Source organism: Schistocerca americana, chromosome 9, assembly GCF_021461395.2.
Source record: "Schistocerca americana isolate TAMUIC-IGC-003095 chromosome 9, iqSchAmer2.1, whole genome shotgun sequence".
Taxonomy (NCBI): Eukaryota; Metazoa; Arthropoda; class Insecta; order Orthoptera; family Acrididae; genus Schistocerca; species Schistocerca americana.
The window spans coordinates 58,194,112-58,217,597 of record NC_060127.1 but is presented as its reverse complement, the minus strand read 5'-3'; the positions used below and the strand labels follow the sequence as shown (position 1 = coordinate 58,217,597).

At 39.2% G+C, this 23,486-nt stretch overlaps 1 protein-coding gene across 2 annotated transcripts in view; it reads right to left on the bottom strand.

Moving 5' to 3' along the window:
• LOC124551372 (sortilin-related receptor-like) overlaps window positions 1-23,486 on the bottom strand; it is a 201,164-nt gene that overhangs the window by 107,350 nt on the left and 70,328 nt on the right. For both annotated transcript variants that reach the window (XM_047126412.1, XM_047126411.1), the window contains exons 13-18: window positions 23,057-23,282; window positions 16,219-16,371; window positions 14,226-14,415; window positions 8,062-8,301; window positions 4,854-5,003; window positions 4,469-4,602 (exon numbers count right to left, since the gene is read on the bottom strand). In XM_047126412.1, the coding sequence (XP_046982368.1) occupies window positions 4,469-4,602; window positions 4,854-5,003; window positions 8,062-8,301; window positions 14,226-14,415; window positions 16,219-16,371; window positions 23,057-23,282 (1,093 nt within the window). The remainder of the gene's footprint in view (window positions 1-4,468; window positions 4,603-4,853; window positions 5,004-8,061; window positions 8,302-14,225; window positions 14,416-16,218; window positions 16,372-23,056; window positions 23,283-23,486) is intronic.

The following is a 23,486-nucleotide window of genomic DNA, read 5'->3' as shown; positions in this document are numbered from 1 at the left end:
AGCCCACTCCAGCTGGGTGGATTAATGCAGGGATGTTGCCGAAGTACACAAGTGATTGCAAAGTAAGTTCACATATCCACAGCTATATGAGAGGACCTCTGTACATCAGTATAGGAAATAGCACAATATGTTTGAATACCATGTACCACTGCTTGTGAAGTTTTGCTAGATGATGGCCTTTAGCCTTACCACTACTTTAAAGGTGCATATTTATGCGTGGAAGACTACTGTAAGACACTCAAAGTCTGCATACAGTTAATGAAAGTGTAATGATCAGCACAATATCTCAACTACATCATTTAACCCTAGGTATCTGAAATACCAAGGAAAGTGTTGTGACAATATGCACAAAGAATCACTAATCATCATAAAACCTCACTCATTGTGTTAGAGGGGATTTAAAATTCAATGGGCCTTTAATACGAGAGAGAAAAATTTTAACTGTTTGATAATGAGCCAATAATAAACTGAATTCCATTAATTTCCATGTTCTTCACAGAGATGCATTTTATGTTCTGTTGGAAGAAGTCCCCCCTAAAAGCACGTTTACACATGCAGATACAAATGAACTGTGTGTCATGAGCTTAATGTGCAACATTATTTAAATGAGAAGCGACAAGATCAGACAGCTTTGTGCAAATCTCTCCAGCGGATTTCTTTCTGTGGGGCCACCTGAAGTGTATCTTGTGTGTAAAATAGAGTGCAAAGGACTGTCAGAATCCTTTAAATATCTGGTACTAAATAAATTTATAATGAAAGACATTTAAAACTGCATGCACTGGAACTGGCTGTGATCAAATGCAGAATCTTTGGTAGTTTTAACTGCTACAGGGTGTCCATCAAAGGGGCCCCGATTTTAAAATTAAATATGTTGAAAATTAAGACCAATGGATGTGTGTAACAACAAGTATGTTTATTGTGGCAGCTGTAAGAATTTTTTAGCGAATTTATACAGAAGTTTCAAAATAGTTTTAAAAGGCTGCTAACAGATAGCACTTGCTATACAGCTCCTACAGTATCAGTGTGCATAATTAAACTCATTCTCCACATGTGGTCTTTGGTGTTACGTCACAATCTTTTTGAAATGTCCAACACTCACAGTATGGAGGTTGCCTCCAGATTGAGACTGTCGTGCTATACTAAATCACACTATTTACAGATTGTTAAATTAATGTCGTACCTTTGAGAAATTTATTCAGCAATCCTCTCATACTGAGACAGGAGGTAATGCTAGAACTTCTTTATAAATTCTTACAGCTTTCACAATAATAATATCTTTTGTTGTATCTTATCTTTTGTTGCATTTGCCTACTGATCTTAATGCAAGGTGCTCGACTCCAAATGAGCAGTGCACGCAGTTTTCTTAGCCATGTTCAGACCAGCATTCACTGACAGTTTAAGATGCACATCACTGACAAGGTGTGACATTCGCCACTAGTCTGTTGGCTACGAACTTTGTACGACAACCATATTACTGCCATGTTACAATTGTGAGCAGTGCACCATTCCTTGTAGACAACTTTCACAGACCACACCGACATTAACAATTCTGGCAAATTTATTCATGGTGTGGTCACGTGCACATTCCATCACGATAGCTGCCTTCTGCCATTCTATTGTGTCATTCCCTTATTGTGCTGATTCCATACAATGGGCAGATGCTGGCACAGACATGATCTCACTGCAATGACTTCATCAGTGATAGGGGGAGGGTCATGTGACCACTCGGTCTGAACTCTACACTGTTTACACTACTCCATAGCTAACAGTGAGCCCTACTGAAGTACATAGTCACATGTAGATGGAAAGAAGAGCAGCTCAAGTGATACATGATAAGTGAAGTCCACTGCGCGGTTGTGGCTTACCTCATTCCAGTCACTTATCTTCACAAGTTTGTGACGCACGGCTTCCCACTCCGACGAAAGCAACCCCTTTTGTGTGTGGTGCTTGTATAGTACAGATCACAGTGTGCAACATTTTAGCAGACTAAGTTTTATAATCAGACAATCAGGCAGCACTCACTCACCAACAGATTTGCCATCTACTTTAACTGACAATAAAACAAATTTGGCAAAAGTTTTCAAGTTTTGTGAAATGTCCAAATTTTTCCCTGTTTTAGGGAGAAGTTTTTGATTTTTATCAGGATGTCTGGCTCATCCACCTTTTTTTGTAACTCTGCATTTACCTGTGTCATTAGTTGAGCTTTCCTTGTGTCTTACTCCTGTTTTAATTTGCCTGCCCACTTTTTAAGCTGTCTTACTGCATGTGAGCAAATTTAAATGTGCAGATAATTCTGAGTGAGGTTGGGAGAGGGTGCATGCACCTGTGTAAGTCTTACTCTTCACATTCGTTATCATTAACATTTGTAACAGCACTGATAACCCACACCACTGGGCACCTGTAAACCACAAACTACCTGCATGCACATACACTAAGAAAAGGCGTGATTGTCTGGTGAGGTTAGTTTGCGCATTGGAAGGAAGTTTCAACCATGTCTGTGGTTTGCCACATGACTTGCTTTACCAGAGATTTCCTTATGAATGAAGGAACAAGTATTTTTGTTTCAAAAACCCACGCTATTGCACACACTGGAGAGCTGAAGTGCATTCTGTATGAGTATATCCACTTGCTGGGCCGAGGTCACATCCGGACTTCTTGAAGCATTACAGTCTTCATCTATAAGAAGTTATGTTGTTTGTCCTCTACCTATTTGCCATTTGGTTACATTATTTGTCTTCTCTTATCTCTCTTGTCCACCTTCGTCAAAGCAATTTCTGTACATGCTCATTTCATTTCCACAACACTCAATTCTATTTTCCACTTCGGTCTGTTCCCCAGTTTGTTTCTTAGTTTTCTTGTTTTCCTTTATAAATCTCAGTATTTCTTTCTCCACTGCTGGTGAGCAACCCTTAGTATTTGAGTAGTTTTGCATTAAAAGGCACAAAATCTTACCGTATTTACTCAAATCTAAGCTGCACCTTTTTTCCGGTTTTTGTAATCCAGGAAACCGCTTGCGGCTTAAAATCGAGTGCAAAGAAAGCGGAAGTTCTGAAAAATTTAAGTAGGTGCTGCCACAACTAACTTCTGCCATCGAACATATGTAGCACTACACAGGCATGCTTTGCAGGCACAAAGATAAATACTGGCGCCAAAACCTCTGCGTCAGTAAATAAACTAAAAGAAAAGGTAGAAGGACGTAAACATTATGCCATGTATTCTTTCGTGTTTGCTGCTATATCATTTAAATCCTGTCCGCCTAATAAACAACGAAACTAGAGTGAGACAACAGCAAACGCGGAAGAATATACGTATCGTGTCATGTTTATATTCATATTATTCTTATGCTGAATAGCGATACAGTCAGAAATGAAACACGGCAACTGGCTCGATTTTTAATTCTAACTTGACTAATTTCTGTGCAGAATGTAATGTACTAAAGAGGCGTATGCAAAGATTTTCAAACGGAGAAAAATTTTCGCTAAACCCTCGTTCAGAAGATCTACCATACATAGTTTATTATTTGGTTCCTGTTAATCATTTTCGAAGAAAGCAGCAGTGTAAGTAACAACAAATAGCAGTCTCTTGACATTGTTTCACTTATGAGGTAATTATTCTCTTGCGACAAACAATGCACGACACAGTACAATAACGCATTTTGAGCTTAGAGTGACGAAAACAACTATAACAAAGAGAACATCACTATCAGATCAAAGCAAAATAAGCAATCGATTCAAACCAGACGAAGCACATGAAAAAGGAAGGGTACCCGTATAAATACGGATGGAGCGCCTGACACACAGATAGCAATGACTACTTGGTAAAGTTTACCTGTTAAGCTTACGACTCTAACCAAACTACTGTAGCTGTAGCTTCATCCATTCGACCTAAATTGTGTCTCTTGTTACAATGGACCAACTTTGTTTCGATTGGGAGGTACGGTCTAAAACTTTTCTCTCCTCTTGAATTTGAAGACTCAAATTTCAGGTGCGGCTTAGATTCGGATTTTTTTTTTTTATTATTATTGATTTCAAGTATCATTTTTCAGGTATGGCTTAGATTCGAGTAAATACGGTACCCTGCATGACATACGAGTTGCGTGTGTGCATACGTGTTGTCTAATTTTTTTATTATTATTGATTTCAAGTATCATTTTTCAGGTATGGCTTAGATTCGAGTAAATACGGTACCCTGCATGACATACGAGTTGCGTGTGTGCATACGTGTTGTCTAATTGTGAAAAAGGCCAATTTGGCCCAAAGCTTTGTCCGACAGTTTTTTTGTTGTGCCTATCTGCAACTCAGATCTCCACTATATAGTGAGTAGCAACTATACTTTTCGTAATATGACACAACAAACACGTTCGTTTGCCCAACAGTCTACGGCACAATAAATTTTTGCGAACCTGTTTTGAAATTAAAATATTCTTGCGGTAGAGTCACAAAATGTCAACATAGTGAACATTAATTACCTCAAACTGCCAGCTCTCGCAGGTGCGCGCCTCGCACTTGTCCTCGTCAGAGTGATCGGTGCAGTCTGGGGAACCATCACAGCGCCACACTAGTGGAATGCACTCTGAGCTGTTTATGCACTTAAAACTGTCAGCTGTAACAAAAACAAATGTCTGTCAACTTATCCCTTTGCTAGCCGTATATGTATTTCACTATTCCTATTTACTTTTTTTATGCAGAGAAGTATTAAAAGTTTTAAAATTTCAGCAACGAATTAACAAAGAAATCTTCAACAGTTATGAACGATGGTCATTTTTTATATAGTTTTAGAGGGAGGTCAGGCTTGGATAGAGAAAGCAGGTTGAAATGAATGTAGGAAAAAATAGTTATGCAGATAATACTTACGCCTACAGGTCAATGTCGCATTTGGTTTGCGTGCACAGTCTTTTTCATCTGAACCATCATGACAATCATCTTCACCATCACATTTCCATTGTGCATTAATGCATCGGTGGTTGGCACATTTGAATTGATGTTCTTGACATTCAGTAAATTCTGGAAATAGGTATGAATCATTAAGTTACTTCTAAACTTCAAATGATACGTAAAAAGTTATGTATGCCCGCATTTGCTACTCTTATGTTTTACTAGTTCTGAAGTATTTTATCTGTTCTAGATATAGCACAGCTGCTTATTGTGTTTAATCCACTCTTCTCAAGGTATTAAATTTAGTTTGGTTACATCACACACTGTTCTCATCTACTGAATATGGCTTTAGCAGAGCCAAAGAACAAAGTTGTTGAAATATATAGTGGAATTTTTGAATTTATTAAGTGGATAGGTGCATTTCTGAAATTTAAAAGTTTATGTACTTTCAATACATGCAGGGGCAGACATGAATTACCAGATGAATGGGTTTAGAAAAACACATCTCTTTTTTGTTTTTTAATAAAAAAAACATCAGTAGTTATAGGGGTATAAATCATTTAAATAATACAAGTTGACATTTTTATGTAGGAAACAGAAATGGAGGTCTTCAAATATGCCTACTCTATTTTGTAGTGGCAATGTTTGTACAATAAAACAGAAAAATAAAAAAAGGGACAGATATTCAAGTTCCGTGCCCCCATCTTTCTTGGGTTTAGAAAAAGCATTTCATGGTTTCACAGGGAGATGTTAGGGGAAGTAATGTCTAAAAACAAGTATCTGCCTACATGATCCAAGCGATTAAAAGTTTTTACATCAACACTAGAATCACTGCCAAGACCTAAAAGCAATTGTTATCAGAGATAGATTTAGGGAGTTAGGTACAAATGCAGCTACGTCACCACCACTATTTAACATCTACACAGACGAATGGAGAAAACGAACTCAAGATAGGACACATCTCCTTCAGAAATCAAACTAGGCAGCCAATAATATGTTAACACGTTACTCTATGCTGACTAACACAAAGTCATACAACAGAATGATAAAGTGTAAAAGGCAGTATATGAGCTATATATTGTGCTGTGTATATAAATCAAATATTTCCAAAAACTAAAACTAAGCCAATGGATTCCATATGAAGGGTACCAGGGAGATCAATAACATGCACTGATGGAGAAATATTGGGGTAAGTGTCTCATTTCCTGTGCTTGGGCTGCAACTTAACCTATGGGAGCAAAAAAATCCTATCAGAGAATATGTTGTACAATTACAACAACACTCCAACAGAAAGGTAGAACAGAGGCCTTTTTTGAAATTTTATGAGTATAAAAAGTCATGCTTTGAGAAAGAAGGAATTTAGGTAATTTGAAATGTTAGAAATGAAGTTAATCAGCTCTGAAATTTTAGTAGAGGAGGTAATACCAGAAATAACTGAATAAAGGTAGTGTCAGGTGGAAAACATGTAACACAGGAATGAGCACACAACAGAAAGGAAGGGACGGAACGTGTTCTGTGTATGTTGGGGATAAGTATTCCAAAGCAAGACTCTTTAACGTATTATCACCCTCGAGGGAGAAAATCGGTGGGTAGACCAAGGACACAAGAGTGAAACCAGAATAGGCTAACCTTAGCCTGAACCTAGAAGGGAAGAAGAAGAAGAAGAAGAAGAAGCAGTGAAACAAACAGCACTAGACTACAGTGATATTGACAGGAAGGGATGGGGAATGTGGTACAAAGTGAGAGTGCACACTGTCATGTTCATCTACTGTTCATTTTCAAGTGAAGGTACAAAAACTATTCCACCTATATTAGCAAACTTATTTTACAGAGTTGTGCCCTGCAGAAAGATCGGATAGAGATTTAGGTGTACTTGCTCAGGACAATAACCCTAAAACACAAACAATCAGTAATGATTAATAGGAGAGTGTGGCAAACTGTGGCACTCGCAACCCTTTTAGTAAATCATTAGAGTCTCTCATAATCAAATGAAATACTGATCTCGGTTCAGAATAAAGTAATGTTTTCTGAAGGACAACTTTTCCACTTTTGAATGTTGCCTTTACTTAAAAAGTGACATTGTCTGAACATGTATGACAACTTTAATTGGAAACCTGTTAGAACACGACAATAATTTGTATGATGATGGAATTTAGTGCTATGTCCTCCTGTGTTACACAAAAATGTCAAATTTTAAGCAGAACAACAGATTGTTTTGGCCGGTTCACAGTTTCTCGCATATCCCTCGATTCAGCATCACGCGAGTCAAATGTCACGTGACTGTCAGGCCAACATCGATACTGTATCGAGCACTTCAGTGTGTTGGGAAATCTCTAACTAGTTCAAATGTGAGTATTGTTTATCCAGTCCTGCCCTTTCAAATTTTTTGAAATAAATCTTAACGTAACCTTAATACCAAAAGCTTCACCTGTAAATGAAGGAAGACCCGATATACTCTATTAAATAACACAAAAACGTTAACCTCAACAGCAATAATTTAACCTGAAAATATACAATGACACTGTATTTTATTTTTTGAATTACAAATTTGGGAAAAAGCCACCTCCCATAAATTAGGTAAATACAGTAGTCTATTTTAAATTAGTAGGCATCTAATATTTTAAGGCAAAGCTGTGACACTGACACGAGATGTGCGATCTGCTGGCAGCCACCACAGTGCTCCACACTACCCGGCGATAGAAAATCATTTTTGAGTCTCCATCTTCTACAAAATTAAGTAAAATATCTAAAATTCACATACAGGATAGATCTATATAGTGTGTCTGAGCACATCAAAAACCAGATATAATTTTAATTAGAGCCTAACACTAAACAAGTACGTCCTGCAAAGAACTACATAAACATTTGGAAACTGATGTGGGAACAGATCTCTACACAATCTCCCATGCCCCTCTCATCACACACAGTAAAGAAAATTATACACAAATGTCACTCTGTTACAATGGCTCACTGAGGACTGGCAGGCACAATACTTTGTGCAATGGAAGTGACAACACAGTGGGAGCCAACAATTCCAGTAGTCTACATCTGGCACTGGCATACCGCCTGCAGGAGTTATCTACACGGCTAGCAGTCTGATTACGACTACATTAAATCGGGCTGTAAGTCACACGATTCTAAGACTACTACCAACTAGCAAAGTGGCCGCAATTGCATCTGTACTTACTGCAGCCTTCTTCGTCACTGTGGTCCTCGCAGTCGTAGTCGTAATCGCACTTCCAGTAGAAGGGAATGCACTTCCTGTCACTCTCACACTGGAAGTGCCCTGTCTGGCACGTGACCCTACCTCCACATCCTTCCTCGTCAGATCCGTCACCACAGTCGTCGTCATCATCACAGTGCCACAGGCGAGGGATGCACAGACCATTCTTGCACGCAAACTGGTCAGTACCACAAGTATTTCCTTCTGTGAAAACAACAGCAACCAGTTTGGCATTAGTATCCATGTGAAGAGATGATAAAATGAATGAGTGAGTGAGTGAGTGAGTGAGTGAGTGAGTGAGTGTGCAGGCACACGTGCACAAGAGAGAGAGAGAGAGAGAGAGAGAGAGAGAGAGAGAGAGAGAGAGAGAGAGAGATGGACATTCATTTACCATATTTACTCCAATCTAAGCCGCACCTGAAAAATGAGACTCGAAATCAAGGGAAAAAAAATTTCCCGAATCTAAGCCATTCCTGAAATTTGATACTCGAAATTGAAGGTGAGAGAAAAGTTTTAGACCGCCCCTCCAAATCGAAACAAAGTTGATCCATTGTAACATGAAACAAAATTGAGGTAGAATGGATGAAGATACAGCTACAGTAGTTTGGTTCGAGTCATAAGCTTAACAGTTAAGCTTTACCAAGTAGCCATTGCTATGTGCCAGGCGCTCCGTCCGTATTTATACGGGTACCCTTCCTTTTTCGCGTGCTTCGTCTGGTTTGAATCAATTTCTTATTTTGCTTTGATCTGATAAGTGCGGTTCTCTTTGTTATAGGTGTTTAAATCACTCTAAGCTGAAAATGCATTATTGTTCTGTGTCATGCATTGTTTGTCGCATTCTGATAGTGACTGTTTATGACCTGTCACTGCCCATGGCATGGCTTGCATTTGTGTGCAGTACTGCCACTTACAGGAAAAAAAAAGAGAGGAATTGACTCAAAAACTAAACAATGGCAAGAGATTGCTATTTGTTGTTACTTACACTGCTGCTTTCTTTGATAATGATCAACAAGAACCAAATAATAGGCTGTGTATGATAGAAGATGTTCTGAATGAGAGTTTAGTGAATATTTTACTCAATTTGAAAATCTTTGCAGACGCCTCTTTAGTACATTACATTCTGCACAGAAATCCGAGTCATCTTAGATTTAAAAATCTAGTCAGTTGCCATGCTTCATTTCTGACTGTATCGGTATTCAGCATAAGAATAATACGAATATAAACATGACATGATACGTATATTCTTCCGCGTTTGCTGTTGTCTGTCTCTAGTTACGTAGTTTATTAGGAAGACAGGATTTAAATGAGATAGCAGCAAACACGAAAGAATACATGGTATAATGTTTACAGTCTTCCAGCTTTTCTTTTAATTTATCTATTGACGTGGAAGTTTTGGCACCAGTATTTTTCTTTGTACCTGAAAAGCACGCCTGTGTAGCGCTACATATATTCGACGGCAGAAGTTAGTTGTGACAGCACCTACCAACATTTTTCAGAACTTCCGCTTACTTTGCATTCGATTCTAAGCCGCAGGCGGATTTTTGGATTACAAAAACCGGAAAAAAGTGCGGCTTAGATTCGAGTAAATACGGTATTATTGCTGTGATGACAGTGCAAGGTTTCGCGATTCTAGTACACATTTTTAAGTTGTGAGTAGGTCACTGGATTCTAGTGGATCACAGTTTTAAGGAACTGCAATCCACCAAATATTAATGAATATAAAAAGTGAAATTCTATAGATTAAAAAAATCTCCTCATTAATTGGCAGCAGGAGACCACATATGAAGGTACTACAATTTGCAAGCTTTCAGAGTCAGTGTCTTCTCCTTCTGGCAGAAGGTTTGAAGGGGAAGGGGTGAGGGAAAAGGACTGTTCAGTTTTATGGAAAGGGGTAGAGTTCGAAAAAGTCACGCAGAATCCTGAGGGAAGGGAAACTTTTCAGACAGTATGTATCTCTCTCATGATATCATTTGCCAAAATCTCACTTTCAATATCTCAAACAGTTTATTAAATATGAGGAATATTGTGGATATTTCATTCTGACATTATCACTGGTGTGTGTGCTACACCAGATCAATTTTCTCGTCATTGGTGTCAGATAGAGAAATCCACCTATGTCTAAAGAAAAATCTTAGCTAAGTTTCAAATGCAGCAACATACTATGTAATATGCACCAAATGCAAAATGACAGCAACCCCTATTTTTCATTCCAATTTTTTTCAAGTTTCATGCAGTGTCTTACCTAAACACAATTATCACAATAACTATGAGCATTAACAGAATGATGGGCATGTCATCATGAAGCTGATATAAAGCTCTGTAAGTAATGCAAAAATGAAATTTTTTTACTGAATAGTATCTGTAAAATCGTTTCAAGAAGAATTGCAGGTCACGCACCTCGATTCTGTTTTTGCAGTGTATCGCCGACTAACCAAGAAAGGGACAAACAATGTTGGCCTTCCTTCTGAATGAACAAATGAACTCACCCAGAGCTTTGCACAAAAACTGGTTACTGTGCATCAGCAACAGTATCCTGTGTGGGCTCTACCCTGTACCACTACCTAGGCATTGCCTTTCCTGTTTCACTCCTATATGTGTCTACATGATTCCATATGAGACCTAATTTCCCAAATCTTCGTGGCTCTTACACAAAATGTACGATGGCAGCAGTAGGACCATTCTGTAGTCAGCTTCAAAAAGCCATTCTATAAAGTGTTTCAGTAGTGTTCCTTGAAAATATCCTCACCTTCCTTCCAGGGATTCCCATTTGTCTTCCCAAAACATCGAAGCTACTGGTAACAAATCCAGTTGCCTGCCTCTGAATTGCTTCTATGCTTTCCTTTAATCGGATCTGCAGGATATCCTAAACACTAGCAGCATTCACGAATGGGTTATACTAGTTTCCCCTACGCTGTCTCATCTACAGATGACCCCTACTTTCCTACAATTTTCCCAATATCTACAAACATTACATGCTTGTTCAATCTCATCCTTTGCAATGTTATGCCCAGATATTTAATCAACATGACTGTCAAGCAGCACAATACTAATGCTGCATTCAAACATTATGGGTTTGTTTTCGAACTCATCTGTATTAACTCATATTAGTCTACATTTAGAGCAAGTTGCATTCATCACACCACCTAGAAATTTTGTGTAAGTGGTCTTGTTTCCTACCACTGTCACTCAGCAATGATACTTTCCGATACACCACAGTACCATGAGCAAACAGACGCAGGTTGCTGATCACTCTGTCCTCCAGATCATTCATGTACTGGGTGATTATAATTAATGTGCAGCTACTCAAGGAGGTCTAGAGTTGACTGTAATTATCATATGGCAGTGAAACTTAGTAGCTATGCCAATGAATAACCGATTTTGGCCATCAGGTGCAATTCTGGTGATGTGCACTGTTTTTACGAGGGTATGACATCCACACTGTCATTTGACATGCTGTAACATGAGCGAACAGTATGGCTATCCAGAAGTGAGACACTGTGCTGTTAGTGGAACTGTTTTATGTGAAGGATCATAATGAAATTCGCAAGCACAGGTAGGCTCAATGTGGTACGTTAGGTCTATACCTGACCTGAAGGGCAGTATACATGAACAAGTTCTTCGGGTTCCACCGGAAATGTTGATCACGCTGTTTTACAGATGCAGCACCTTGTCGACCTCTCTAGTGTTCCTATTGAACAAATTGTGTAACCTGTGGTTAATAATGAAATCAACATTATGCCTTTCTCATCTGTTTGACCTTTTCTGTCCATGCTCCATTTCTATAGAAACATTTCTGTATGTCCTTCTTGCACCCACAGTGCCAGATTTGTACCTGGTAGCCAGAAATGGAACTAATTTTTTTCCAGCATAAATCCATTCTGCATTAACACATTAGAGTATCTGCCAAATTTTGCTGTTACATGATAATTACTGCCCACACTGGATCTTTGTGGGTAGCTGCAATTTCGTTATAACCACCTAGATAGATAGAAAATAATAACTGTCCTATCACACTTCCCTTGGGCACTCCTGACAACCTGACAATTTTCTCCTCTGAATAACACTCATTGTCAAGGACAATGTACTCAGTTCTGTTATTTAACAAACATTTAAGTCACTCACATATCTGGGAACTTCTTCCCTAGGCTCAAATCTTTTTAAAAGTCTGCTGTGTGGCATGATGTCAAAGGACTTGCACAAATCTAGAAACATCAAATCTGATTGCAGATCCTAATGTTTTATTTCAATTGTTGTTAATACACATGATAAACACTGGCTTTCAGAACCAGAGATGTCTTCATTCAGCAAAAGATAATAAAATGAGTCACAGAAAATTATAATTCAACCCCACCCCATTTTGGGGGGGTCATCACTCTTCTGACTGGTTCGATGCAGACTACCATGACTTCCTGACCTGTGACAATCTCTTCGTCTCAGGGTAGCTGCTACATGCAATGTCCTGAAACTATTTGCTGAATGTATTTCAATAACAGCCTTCCCATACGTAAATGCCCCTGTATGCTTTGGACACCATTCCTCACATTTGGTTTCAAGTCAAATTGTGGACCTGTCGGGTACTGTCACAGATGTACAACTGGACTTGTCATTTCCTGTCAGACAGATCACAGCTCATAGTATTTGATGGAAAGTCAAGTAAAACAAGTGATATCTGGCGTTCTCCGAGGAAGTGCTATAGGTCTTCAGCTGTTCCTGATCTATATGAATCATTTAGGAAACATTATGAACAGCCCTCTTAGACAGTTTGCAAATGATCCTTTTTCTTGGAGTCTATTCAAGTCAGAAGATCAAAACCAATTGCAAAATGGTACAAAAAGTGGAAACTGACTCTAAACAGTAAATAGTCCGAGGTCATTCACTTGTGTACTAATTACTCACTATATTTCAGTTATCCAATGAATCACACATTTAAAGGTATCAATTCAACTAAACTTCGAGATTGCTTTTTACTGGCAGAGCACTCAGCAGATGCAAAAAAATCTATAAAAGGGACTGCGTACATTAAGATAGTCCACCCTCTGACAGAGTATGGCTGTGTGGTATGAGATCCTTCCCACATTGAATTGACAAGCGACGTTAAAAGAGTCAATAGAATGGCAGCTCCTCATGTAATATCACAAAATTTTAGAGGGAGTATCACAGATGTGATACGTGAGGTGGGGTGGCAGTCATTAAAACAAAGGTGTTTCTCGTTGGTGCTTTTCATGGGTATGCAGTCAGATTTCATCAACACAATATTTCAACAGTCCAATTGGCCGCCATCTTTAGGTGAGACTGCAGATGTAGTCACACCAGAATGACTGGCTGCATAAGCATTAAGATCATCAACATTTACTGTGCCAGGAAAATCCACGTAATCACAAAGATGTTTCTCATTTTGGCGAGATCTTTTAACAAAATTTCAATAGGCAACTTTCTCCTTCAAATTCACAAATATTTTGTCGACTCCACCTACATGGGAAGAAATGGCCATTGTAATAAAATAAGTGAAATCAAAGAAAGATTTAAATGTCCATTTTTTTCTCATGTGCCACCCAAGAGTAGAATGCATCTGGAGTAGAGCAGAATTCATCAGGAAGGTGAATCTTCTGCCGAACACTTATATCTGAACTGCGGAGTAATTATGTATGTATGTAGAGGCAGGGTTCCCTCTATTACAATGGAAATTATTTCCTGATGTCTTAAAATACATCCTATCCATTCCACACAAAAATCAAAGGTCATAAACCTATTTATTGTTTTACCAGTATTTGATAACAGAGCATTAATATCACCATGAAACTTCACAAAAAAAGTAGTTAGAAATCTACAGGAGGAGGATGTTAAAAACCTACAGAAGGATGATTATAAATTAAAACATTTGCTAGAAAATGTATTAAATGTGGGTCATGTTTGTTTCCACTGTTAATTTTCTTCTCATTCTGTTAAATTCTGTCTTGCTCAAACCACAATAAAGCATTTTGTACTGAGTAAACACACACAAATACAAATTTAAAAAATAAATAAAAACACTTCCTAATACAACCCAAATAATATCATACTTAGTCAAAACTATTCACATTCCAGCAACTACCAGCATGCAGGTTTCTGTATGATAAAGGGGTACTAACGCTTTGCACAGGTGCCATTCTCAAATGGCTTGCTGCCGTCGGCGCAGGTGCAGGTGGTGTTGGTGCCAGCTTTCATACCGTCTGGGCACTTGCAGCTGTACTTGTGCCCTGGAAGGCCAAAGCACAAGTGAGAGCACACCTTGTTGCCATCACAAGCGTTTGATCCCTCCTGTACGGAGTGCGCGAACACCTGTACGAGAGGAAAAGGACAACTGTTCATTAGAAAGTGCACTGAGACAAACCTATTCCAACAGTTTAAATGAGCATGCAGTCCAGTATAAGCATGTCATAAGCAACCCACAATTACAATCTTAACAATAATTAATTAAGTCAGTAACACAATATGTAACATGACATTCCAGTTTGGCTACTCATACTTGGAAAAAAATAATTGTGAGATTTAAAGGTGTGAGGATGAAGACTGTGTTGAGAAGCTCCTGAGTGGAAAAGAGGGGGAGGGGGTAACAACTTTTCTTTCCTCTCATACCAGCCATAAGTAGTAGTTTAACCACAGTTTTTAAACATAAATAAATTATATGAAATAATATTCATATAATTAACACACTCTTGAGATATTAAGTACAGTATTTTCAAATTTGTGATTTATAAAACTCAATAAAATTCAGTTTCAATGCTAAGTTAAAAAAATGCAGAATTCCCTGAGATTTTATGAAATTCCTAAAATTCCTTGAGATCTCCCCGATTTTTCCAGGTAAAATGTAATTCCCTGAGAATTCCAAGTTTTCTAGATTTCCCAGAAGAATCACCCCCCAAACTCATAAAGTGCACAAAAGTAGTTTTTAATGAAAATAATAGTTTTTTGAAAATATAATTGGTCAGATAAGAAAATCTACTCACTACTTGATGGCAAGAGAAAACACATGGAAACGTTAAGGAAATATGCAAGCTTTCGGAGCCAGTGGCTTCTCCTCCTCGCAGAAAGGTTGAACGGGAAGGAAGAGAGGTGAACAAGCCACTTGCTCTGAAAGCTTGCACATTTTCTTGACTTTTTCATGTGTTTTCTGCTACTATCACTTGGCGAGTAGATTTTTCTATCTATCCGAAGCAGTTTTTAAAATTTTCATAGCTAGTTTTATTTTAAAATCTTCCTTTAGTGCCAAGTTCCACTGCTGCCATAATCAGATTAATAAACAGAGGAAACATGTCTAGAGTAAATATTACAATGTTTCCAACTGGATAGCAATTTATATCCTAGGAAGATGAATATGTACCCAATCTTTACATTCACACTGATAGAGCTGCTAGCAATGCATTCATAGGGTACCATGCAGATCTCTCCTGTGCCTCAACAATCTCATTCGGAATTAAACAGATGTATTGAAAGAAATGTAGATCACAACTTCTGAGCAGGATAAAAGTATCGTGACAGAGTTTACTGGTGAACAAGACATACAAGCTCGCTGCACAACTTGACTGTAGTCAGAATGCCATACACAAAATGGCAGGAAGTTTGGGGTATGAGACTAAGTGTGTATCGGCAAATGGCACCTGGTTTGGAGCATAAATATTTATGAGTCAAAGATCCATACAGGAAGTCGTAACAAAACATTTTTGGGATGTCTAGTGAATCACTCTCATTTTATGGAGTGTAACTGGACCATTGACAATGAGCAGTAAACTGAAATGTGAAGCAGCTTAGAGAAGACATTAAGAGAAAGAGACATAGAAGTCTGAAAGGAATTCTAATTCGCCATGGCTGTGCTTCACCCCCCCCCCCCCCCCCCCCACACACACACACACACACACACACATTTGTCTTGCAAAACACTACAGGGAGCTGTGTGTAAGAGGAACAGTAGGGCAAAGGGTGACAACAGCAACAGGCATTTCGAACTTCAGTTCAGCAACATAACTGCATAGAATGCATGAAATCAAGTCCTGATGGTTCTCTATGAGAAACATTTAACAATACTGCATATCCTTTGAATAAGTTACCAGGTCTTCCTGAGTATGAAATACAAAAGAACATTACCTTTAGGTCCATCAAACCAGGCAAGCCACTTCGTATGGTGCGGACAGCCAGCCCGTGATCCTTGTCGGCCTGGTAAATGGCATTCTGCCTCCAGTCGTCCCAGTACATGGTATCCTTGAACACCGCCACTGCGAACGGATGTGCTACCTTGTCCTGTAAACAGAAACATCGCACATCAATTAAAGTCTTCCTACATAAAATTAAAAACATCAAACAAGCAATTAAAAAGATGGAGCTAGGGACTTAAAAATAGTTAGAAATGCACAATATAAAATAAGAAGTGGCAAAAACAAATGTTTTGTGAAGAAGGGTGTTAAAATGAATGAATCCAAGGCTTGTTGACATCATCTTCAGTCCAAAGACTGACTTGATGCAGCTCTCCATGCTACTCTATCATTTCCAAGCCTCTTCATCTGGGAATTTCTGCTGCAACCTACACCCATTTGAACCTGCTTACTGTATCCACCTCTTTGTCTACCTCTACATTTGTGAACATCCACATTTTTCTCCCTTTCCAACCTGACAATTCCTTGATGCCTCAGGATGTGCTGTATCAATCTATACCTTCCTTTTAGTGAAGTTGTGCCATAAAGGTCATTTCTCTCTAATTCTGTTCAGCAAAGTTTCATCAGTTACATGACCTACCCTTCTACTCCTGAGACTACTTCTGTAGTGCCACATTTTAAAACCTTGTATTCTCTTCCTTGTCTGAACTGCTTATCATTCATGTTTCAGCTTCCATAGAGGGCTACGCTACAGACAAATGCCTTCAGAATAGACTTCCTAAGACTAAAATATATATTGAGTGTTACAAATTCTTCTTTTCAGAAATTTTTGCCTTTCTGTAGCCAGTTTGTATTTCACATCCCCTCTATTTCAACCATCATCATTTATTTTGCTGCCCAAATAGCAAAACTCGCCTATTACTTTTAGTGTGTAATTTCCTACTCCAACTCTCTCAGAATTCGCTGATTTAATTTGGTTACATTCCATTACTCATGGTGTCCCCCCCCCCCCCCCTCTCTCTCTCTCTCTCTCTCTCTCTCTCTCTCTCTCTCTCTCTCTTTTAAATGTTCATCTTACATCCTGTTTCTTCTAAGTCCTTTCCTGCCTCTAACAGAATTAACTCTTCCTCCAAGCTTTTCTTTGGTTTCCTTTACTGCTTGCTCAATGTACAGATTGAGTAACATTAACCCCATCCCACTACCTTATAAACCACTGCTCCCCTTTCAGTCTCCTCGACTCTTATGACTTGCACACTTGAAGATATTGCAATCCATGTTTCATAGTTGCCTAAGCACTGCACTGCAGAAGGTTTGGAGGGGGAGCAGTGATACCAGCTTGGCAGAGAACTAGTGGGGTGTTGGGACGGGAATGGCGAGCTAGCAGAAATTACATGGTGTTGCGAACCATTGGAATGTATAGTGCACACTCTGGCTTTTTAGGAACATCTACCATGTTGAAACTCCAGTTTGCCCGAATTTATTTTTACTCAGAATTGAACCGACTTTAAAATTGGACAAATACTCAACAATAGTATTCATTTCTGCAGGAGATGGTAAAAGTCCAGACAGAGTTCAGGTTCAGTGGTGTACTTACGTGTTTCATCCTACAATGTTGTCGACACTCACTGTGACATATGACAGGAACAAACAAGGGTGTGTCAGCTGCTGGTTCTATGAAGTTGATGAGAGAGCAGTGGGAAGATGATATTTTTGGAAGCAAGTGATAGTGTAACATTTTCATGTCAGTACAGAACCGAAAATGGATATGTATATGAATAAAAAAATCTGTGTTCTCAGGTCCCACAGCAACCACAACCACAGAAATCGCAGCATATTTTGAAGAAAAAGCTATAACAAGGGCACTATACCCTAGCAGTTGTAGGCAGAGAGTGTTTTGAACTATGGCTGTGTAAGATACCAATAGAGGTTGGTTCTAAACTATCACTGCCAACAGCAGCAACCAATTGTGCTACAGCCACCAAATGCTTTATTACCCCAGTTTGCCTCGTGTTGCAGAGTGCTTTTTTTTTCTTATTTTGAAATGAGCCCTTCAAGAGGGAGGCGAGGCTCATTTCCCTGCACGTGCTCGCGAGCAGGTGCAAGGTTGCAGAGTAGGGAAGGAGGGGAAATGCGGGCGCACATTTGAATAGGGCCGCAGCGTACCTATTGAATTCGCGCCGACTGTGTAACGTTTAAAGTACTACGATCAGCTCTAACAGTCACTTCGCTAGTTAATAATCATGTCAAGTCGCCGTTGTGTAACCCCAACCATGCTTTCGCAGTTCAACCCCCATTGGGAGGAACTGTATCTGTTTACAGAAAAAGATGGTGTTGCAAAATGTTTAGTATGTCACGAAACGCTGAATTCTTTTAGGAAATTTAATTTGCAGCAACATTGTATGTCGTACCACGCAAAAGACTACGGACATGGAAAATGTGATGGACCAGATCGTGCACAGGAAGTTATTAAACTTAAAAGAAGATCTGGACAATGAAGAAAAATCAACTGAGGCAGCTCTCAGAGTGAGTTACAAAATTGCTTTGCTTTTAGCAAAATCCCTGTGCCCCTTCACTGATGGCGATTTAATAAAAGAATGTTTGGTAGTTGCAGTGGAACATTTGTGTCCATCTCAAGTTGAACAGTTTCGGATTGTGCCATTATCTAACATGACCATTATGCATCGCATACAGGACATGGCAGACAACGTCCAGAGCCAGCTTTCAAATATCTGTAAAGATTTTATGGTGTATTCTCTAGCTCTGGACGAAAGTGTTGATATCACTGGAACAGCGCAGCTTGCCATATTTATTAGAGGTGTTAATAGAGATCTTCAGGTGAGGGAGGAGCTCCTCGATGTAGTAGCCATGAAGAACACTACAACCGGAGCTGGTATTTTAAGTCATATTGAAGAAAGTGTTGCAAATATAGGATTGTCGTGGAATTCTTTAGTTTCAGTGTCTACAGACGGTGCACCAGTGATGACAGGGAGAAAAAAATCAGGTTTCGTTGTGCTGTTGAAGGAGAAAATGCAGAAACTGACTGTGCCTAATGAAATAAGGGGCGCTCACTGTTTGATCCACCAGGAAAACTTATGTGCAAAGAGTATCACTCTAAAAAATGTGACGAGTGTTGTTGTTTGTACAACCAATTATATAAGGAAGCATGGGCTACAACACAGGCAATTTAAAAGCTTTCTTGAGTATGTAGGAAGCCAGTATGGTAGCCTGCCTTATTACAGTGAGGTCTGCTGTCTTAGTCGTGGCAAATTATTAAATCGATTTTTTTACCTATTAGATGAGATAAATATGTTCGTGGAAATAAATAATATGTGTGTTCCTGAATTGAAAGAGCCTTCATGGAAATGTGATTTCGCATTCTTAGCAGATTTAACTAGCCATCTGAATGCTTTGAACATTTCACTACAAGGTAAAGATCTGCTAATTACTCATTTCATAGATCGAATATGAGCTTTTAAAATGAAATTGACACTTTGGGTGAGTCAGCTGGAAACAGGAAATATAGCTTCTTTTCCTAGATTATCATCCATGCAAGATGTTCACAAAGACTGAACGTTATTCACATAGTTTAGTTGCCCTTAAGGAAGAATTTGATCAACGCTTTCAAGATCTGACAGCACTAGACAGTGATTTTGATCTGTTCTCCTCTCCATATTCAGCGAATATTGAAGAGATTCGTCCTGAGCTGCAACTAGAAATTATTGACCTGCAGTGTGACAGAATACAGAGACAAATTTCAGAACAAGAAAAACATTTTGGAATTCTACAGACACTTCCCTCAGGATAGATTTCCTCGTTTGCACAAACTGGCGGCTACAATAATATCAATGTTCGGTTCCATGTATGTTTGTGAATAACTGTTCTCTGCAATGAAATGTAACAAGACGCACCTGAGAAACGCATTGTCTGATCAAAATTTAAACTGCACGCTGCGCCTATAATGAATAATTACTCCGAACATAGACACAATTGTAAAGGGCAAAAAGTACAAGATAACCGAGAATCCCACACTTCAGTGACACCTTTTATTGTGCAACAGTTCACAAATTAATACGAATGCAGAGGCATACACTAAGCTAATAAAATTATGTGGCACGTGTACATTCTCCTATATTTGTTTCATTTGTCACAGTAATAATTCACAAGTGAAATCCCTGCAGGCGGCCGCGGATTTACATTGACTGGCGGCAGCTGTAGTGTGCCCCACATGACTCTCCCCACTCTCCACTCTGGTCCGGTAGTGGGGGTAGCATGCTCGCGCTGCTCCGTGCTCGCGCCTTGCTGCTCACAGCTTGCTCCGCGAGCACGTATGTTGTGAAGCCCTGTTCTAAGTTCTCATCTGCTTACGATCGTGGCCGACTGCCATGATACACTGTCCGTACAATAAATATTTGTGACAATGAAGTTATAAATTTCACAGCTGTCCCATTAGTATGATGATGAATGTTAAAAATAGTGACACCACTGATAACAGGGTTCATTTAGGCAAATGAAATTTCACGTACTCTGTAGTGTAAGGAAAGAGGGCCTTTTACATTTTTGCTCTGCAGCTTGGTGGTGGCTTGACCATTGTGGAGTAACCACACTCTCCAAGTATGAAAATGGAAGACAAGATGGTTTTGCAATAAATAAAATATGTGGTAATCTTGGATGTCATGTTGAGTTTTTAATGCTTATGTTGTATGAAAAGTTGTGCTCTACCCTTATTCATGAGTCCCTAATGATTTGTGCACCCATTCAAAGAAATGGGTGTATGTAAAAGCAATGTAGTGGGCTTGCTTGTTTGTGATAAGAGTAGAAGTTATCTTCTTTTGCTCCAAGAACAGCTGCAGAATGTGAAGAAGTCAAGCTTCTCCTCGGCTATACATGGAATTTCAGAGTCATTGAGCAGTAGTACCTCTACATCAAGAGAATCAGCTATGGCGAAATTAGAAGAAAAAGTTAAATACAACATATTATGTCAGGTGACAGACCTCATAAAGGGTTCTGACTTAGCTTAAACTACGAGGAGAGTGCCAGAACCCACAGAAAACCTTAAACCAACAAGGAAACCACTTCATAAGTGAAAAAAGTGGAAAAAAGTGATCTGCATATTAATGTAAACCATCTCATTTCATGTCTACTTGTTTTATCAAAATGTAGGTAACCAATAAATGGTATAAATTTAGAACAGGTATAATGTTAAATTTTTAGACAGATACTTTATGACAATAAAATACAGTAGTTTGTAATTTTGACTAGTCAGAATATGTTAAAAATAATTTTTTTACACCCTGGTAAAGGCATCATAGAAAATATCTTCTTTTTCTACAGGTGTCAATGCAGTCTGAATTCATAATGTAGATTCTTCACTTCTTTTAACAGCTTAGCCAACTCCTTCTCCTAAATCTAATTCACCTCATAATTTTCCAAATCCAAAACCAGGTTCCTGGGCATTGACCTCCATCTCACTTGAGTTAGCACCCTCAAAACAAAAAAAATACGCAAAAATACCTAAACCTTGCGAGTAGCCACCCCTTCCATATCAAGTACACCCTTTCCATATAGCCTAGGCATCTGCTGTGAAAGTGTCACCCCCAACGGATCCCTTCTCACCTACACCGTCAACTTCTCCCAGACTTTCCTCTGCCACAGCCTCCCCATAGATCTTGCCCTCAACAAATCTCCTCTCAAACTCTATCAAATACATCTCTCGTGTCTCCCATGCCCCCACCCCCCCCCCCCACCCCCCAAAAAATAGAAAGACAACCACATCAGTACTGACAAATCCCTCCCCCTGGCCTCTAATGTCACGATACGTTACTCCACTAGAGCTACGTTTCCCTCAACTCAAACCCTGAAATGAGCTCTCTCCTGGATACCCTCCCCCTTACAACCTGCTGCGTCCTCACCTCTGTAACACTCTTGTTAAGTGGTATGACATTTCCCGTCCATTATCCTTAACCGAGGTTTCCTACCCCACATCACTGCTGTGAAATGTGTTCTATGCTTATACCAACTACCACCTACTCCAGAATCACCACTGGGAATGCTACAACACCAAGAGCAGAACAACTGGCAATACTAAATAACCGGTGTCTGCTGCCTGACCTTTTATAGAGGAATGACAACCATTAAATTGGCTGAGTGCATGCACGGATACAGAAGACCTTCACAACTTTTTGATCGTCTAGTACCAAGTTGCTGTGGATGCTCTGCAGCAAGACTTGACATACATGAGTGCTCATTACACCATATTCGCTGTTTGGATCCTCCCAACCAATACAATTTACTCTCAACTCCAAATACAGGAACTTACTTTCTAACATATCCTGGCATCCCATCACCATCATGGACTACCCCTCCTCTGAAAGTATCAACCTCATTACTTTTTATTTATACGTTGAACTGACTTATATGTTACTTTTTGATCTCTCCCTTACCCCCCCCCCCCCCCCCTCCTTTTCCCACATTCCCACCAACCAGCGTCATTTTGGTTTTTCCCTGTTTCCTTTTCTGCTTTCCTACTTGTTCATAACTGCACAACTAATTTTCTTCCTATTATGTCTTGACTGTGATTATCCATGTACTACACATGACCACTTACTCTCTGCCTGATTTTTTCTCTCCTTTATTATTTCACTTCACTAACTCCCCTCTTCCCCTCCCAACCTGATCAGTTGCCTCTTTTTGCGGCAACACAGTATTCATTATACTGCAGTGGAAATTCAGAAATTTAATTTTCCTGTGTTTTACTGACACACAAAAATACTCTGAAATTGGAGTAAACATTAGCAAAAACTGCTTCACAAATATGGTGAAAAATGTTCACTAACCGTATTTGCAATTATCTTCTTGAAACCTTTGCCATCCAGATCTGCAGAACCAATGTAATCAAGTCGCGCATCCACCCAGTAGATGCGTTCCGCGATGTGGTCAACTGTAATTCCGTTAGGCCAGTCCACATACGATCTACCAAACAGCCGCCTGGGGTCAGAACCGTCTGAGTTGGCACGACTCACCGATGGATTGTTTGGTGCCCAATCAGTCCAGAACAACAATCTAGAGATAAGACAAAAATACATCTGTTTACTGAAATTTACAGTCACTTTTTACGTATTCACAATGGAAGATTTGCTAAAGTAGTCATGTGAGGCACATCAAGATAAAAATGGACACTTTTTTCAAGTGCTTTTTTTAACTTAGATGAATTTCCATCGTGTTGTAAATGCATTAATACTTCATATATATGCAAAATGTTCTTCT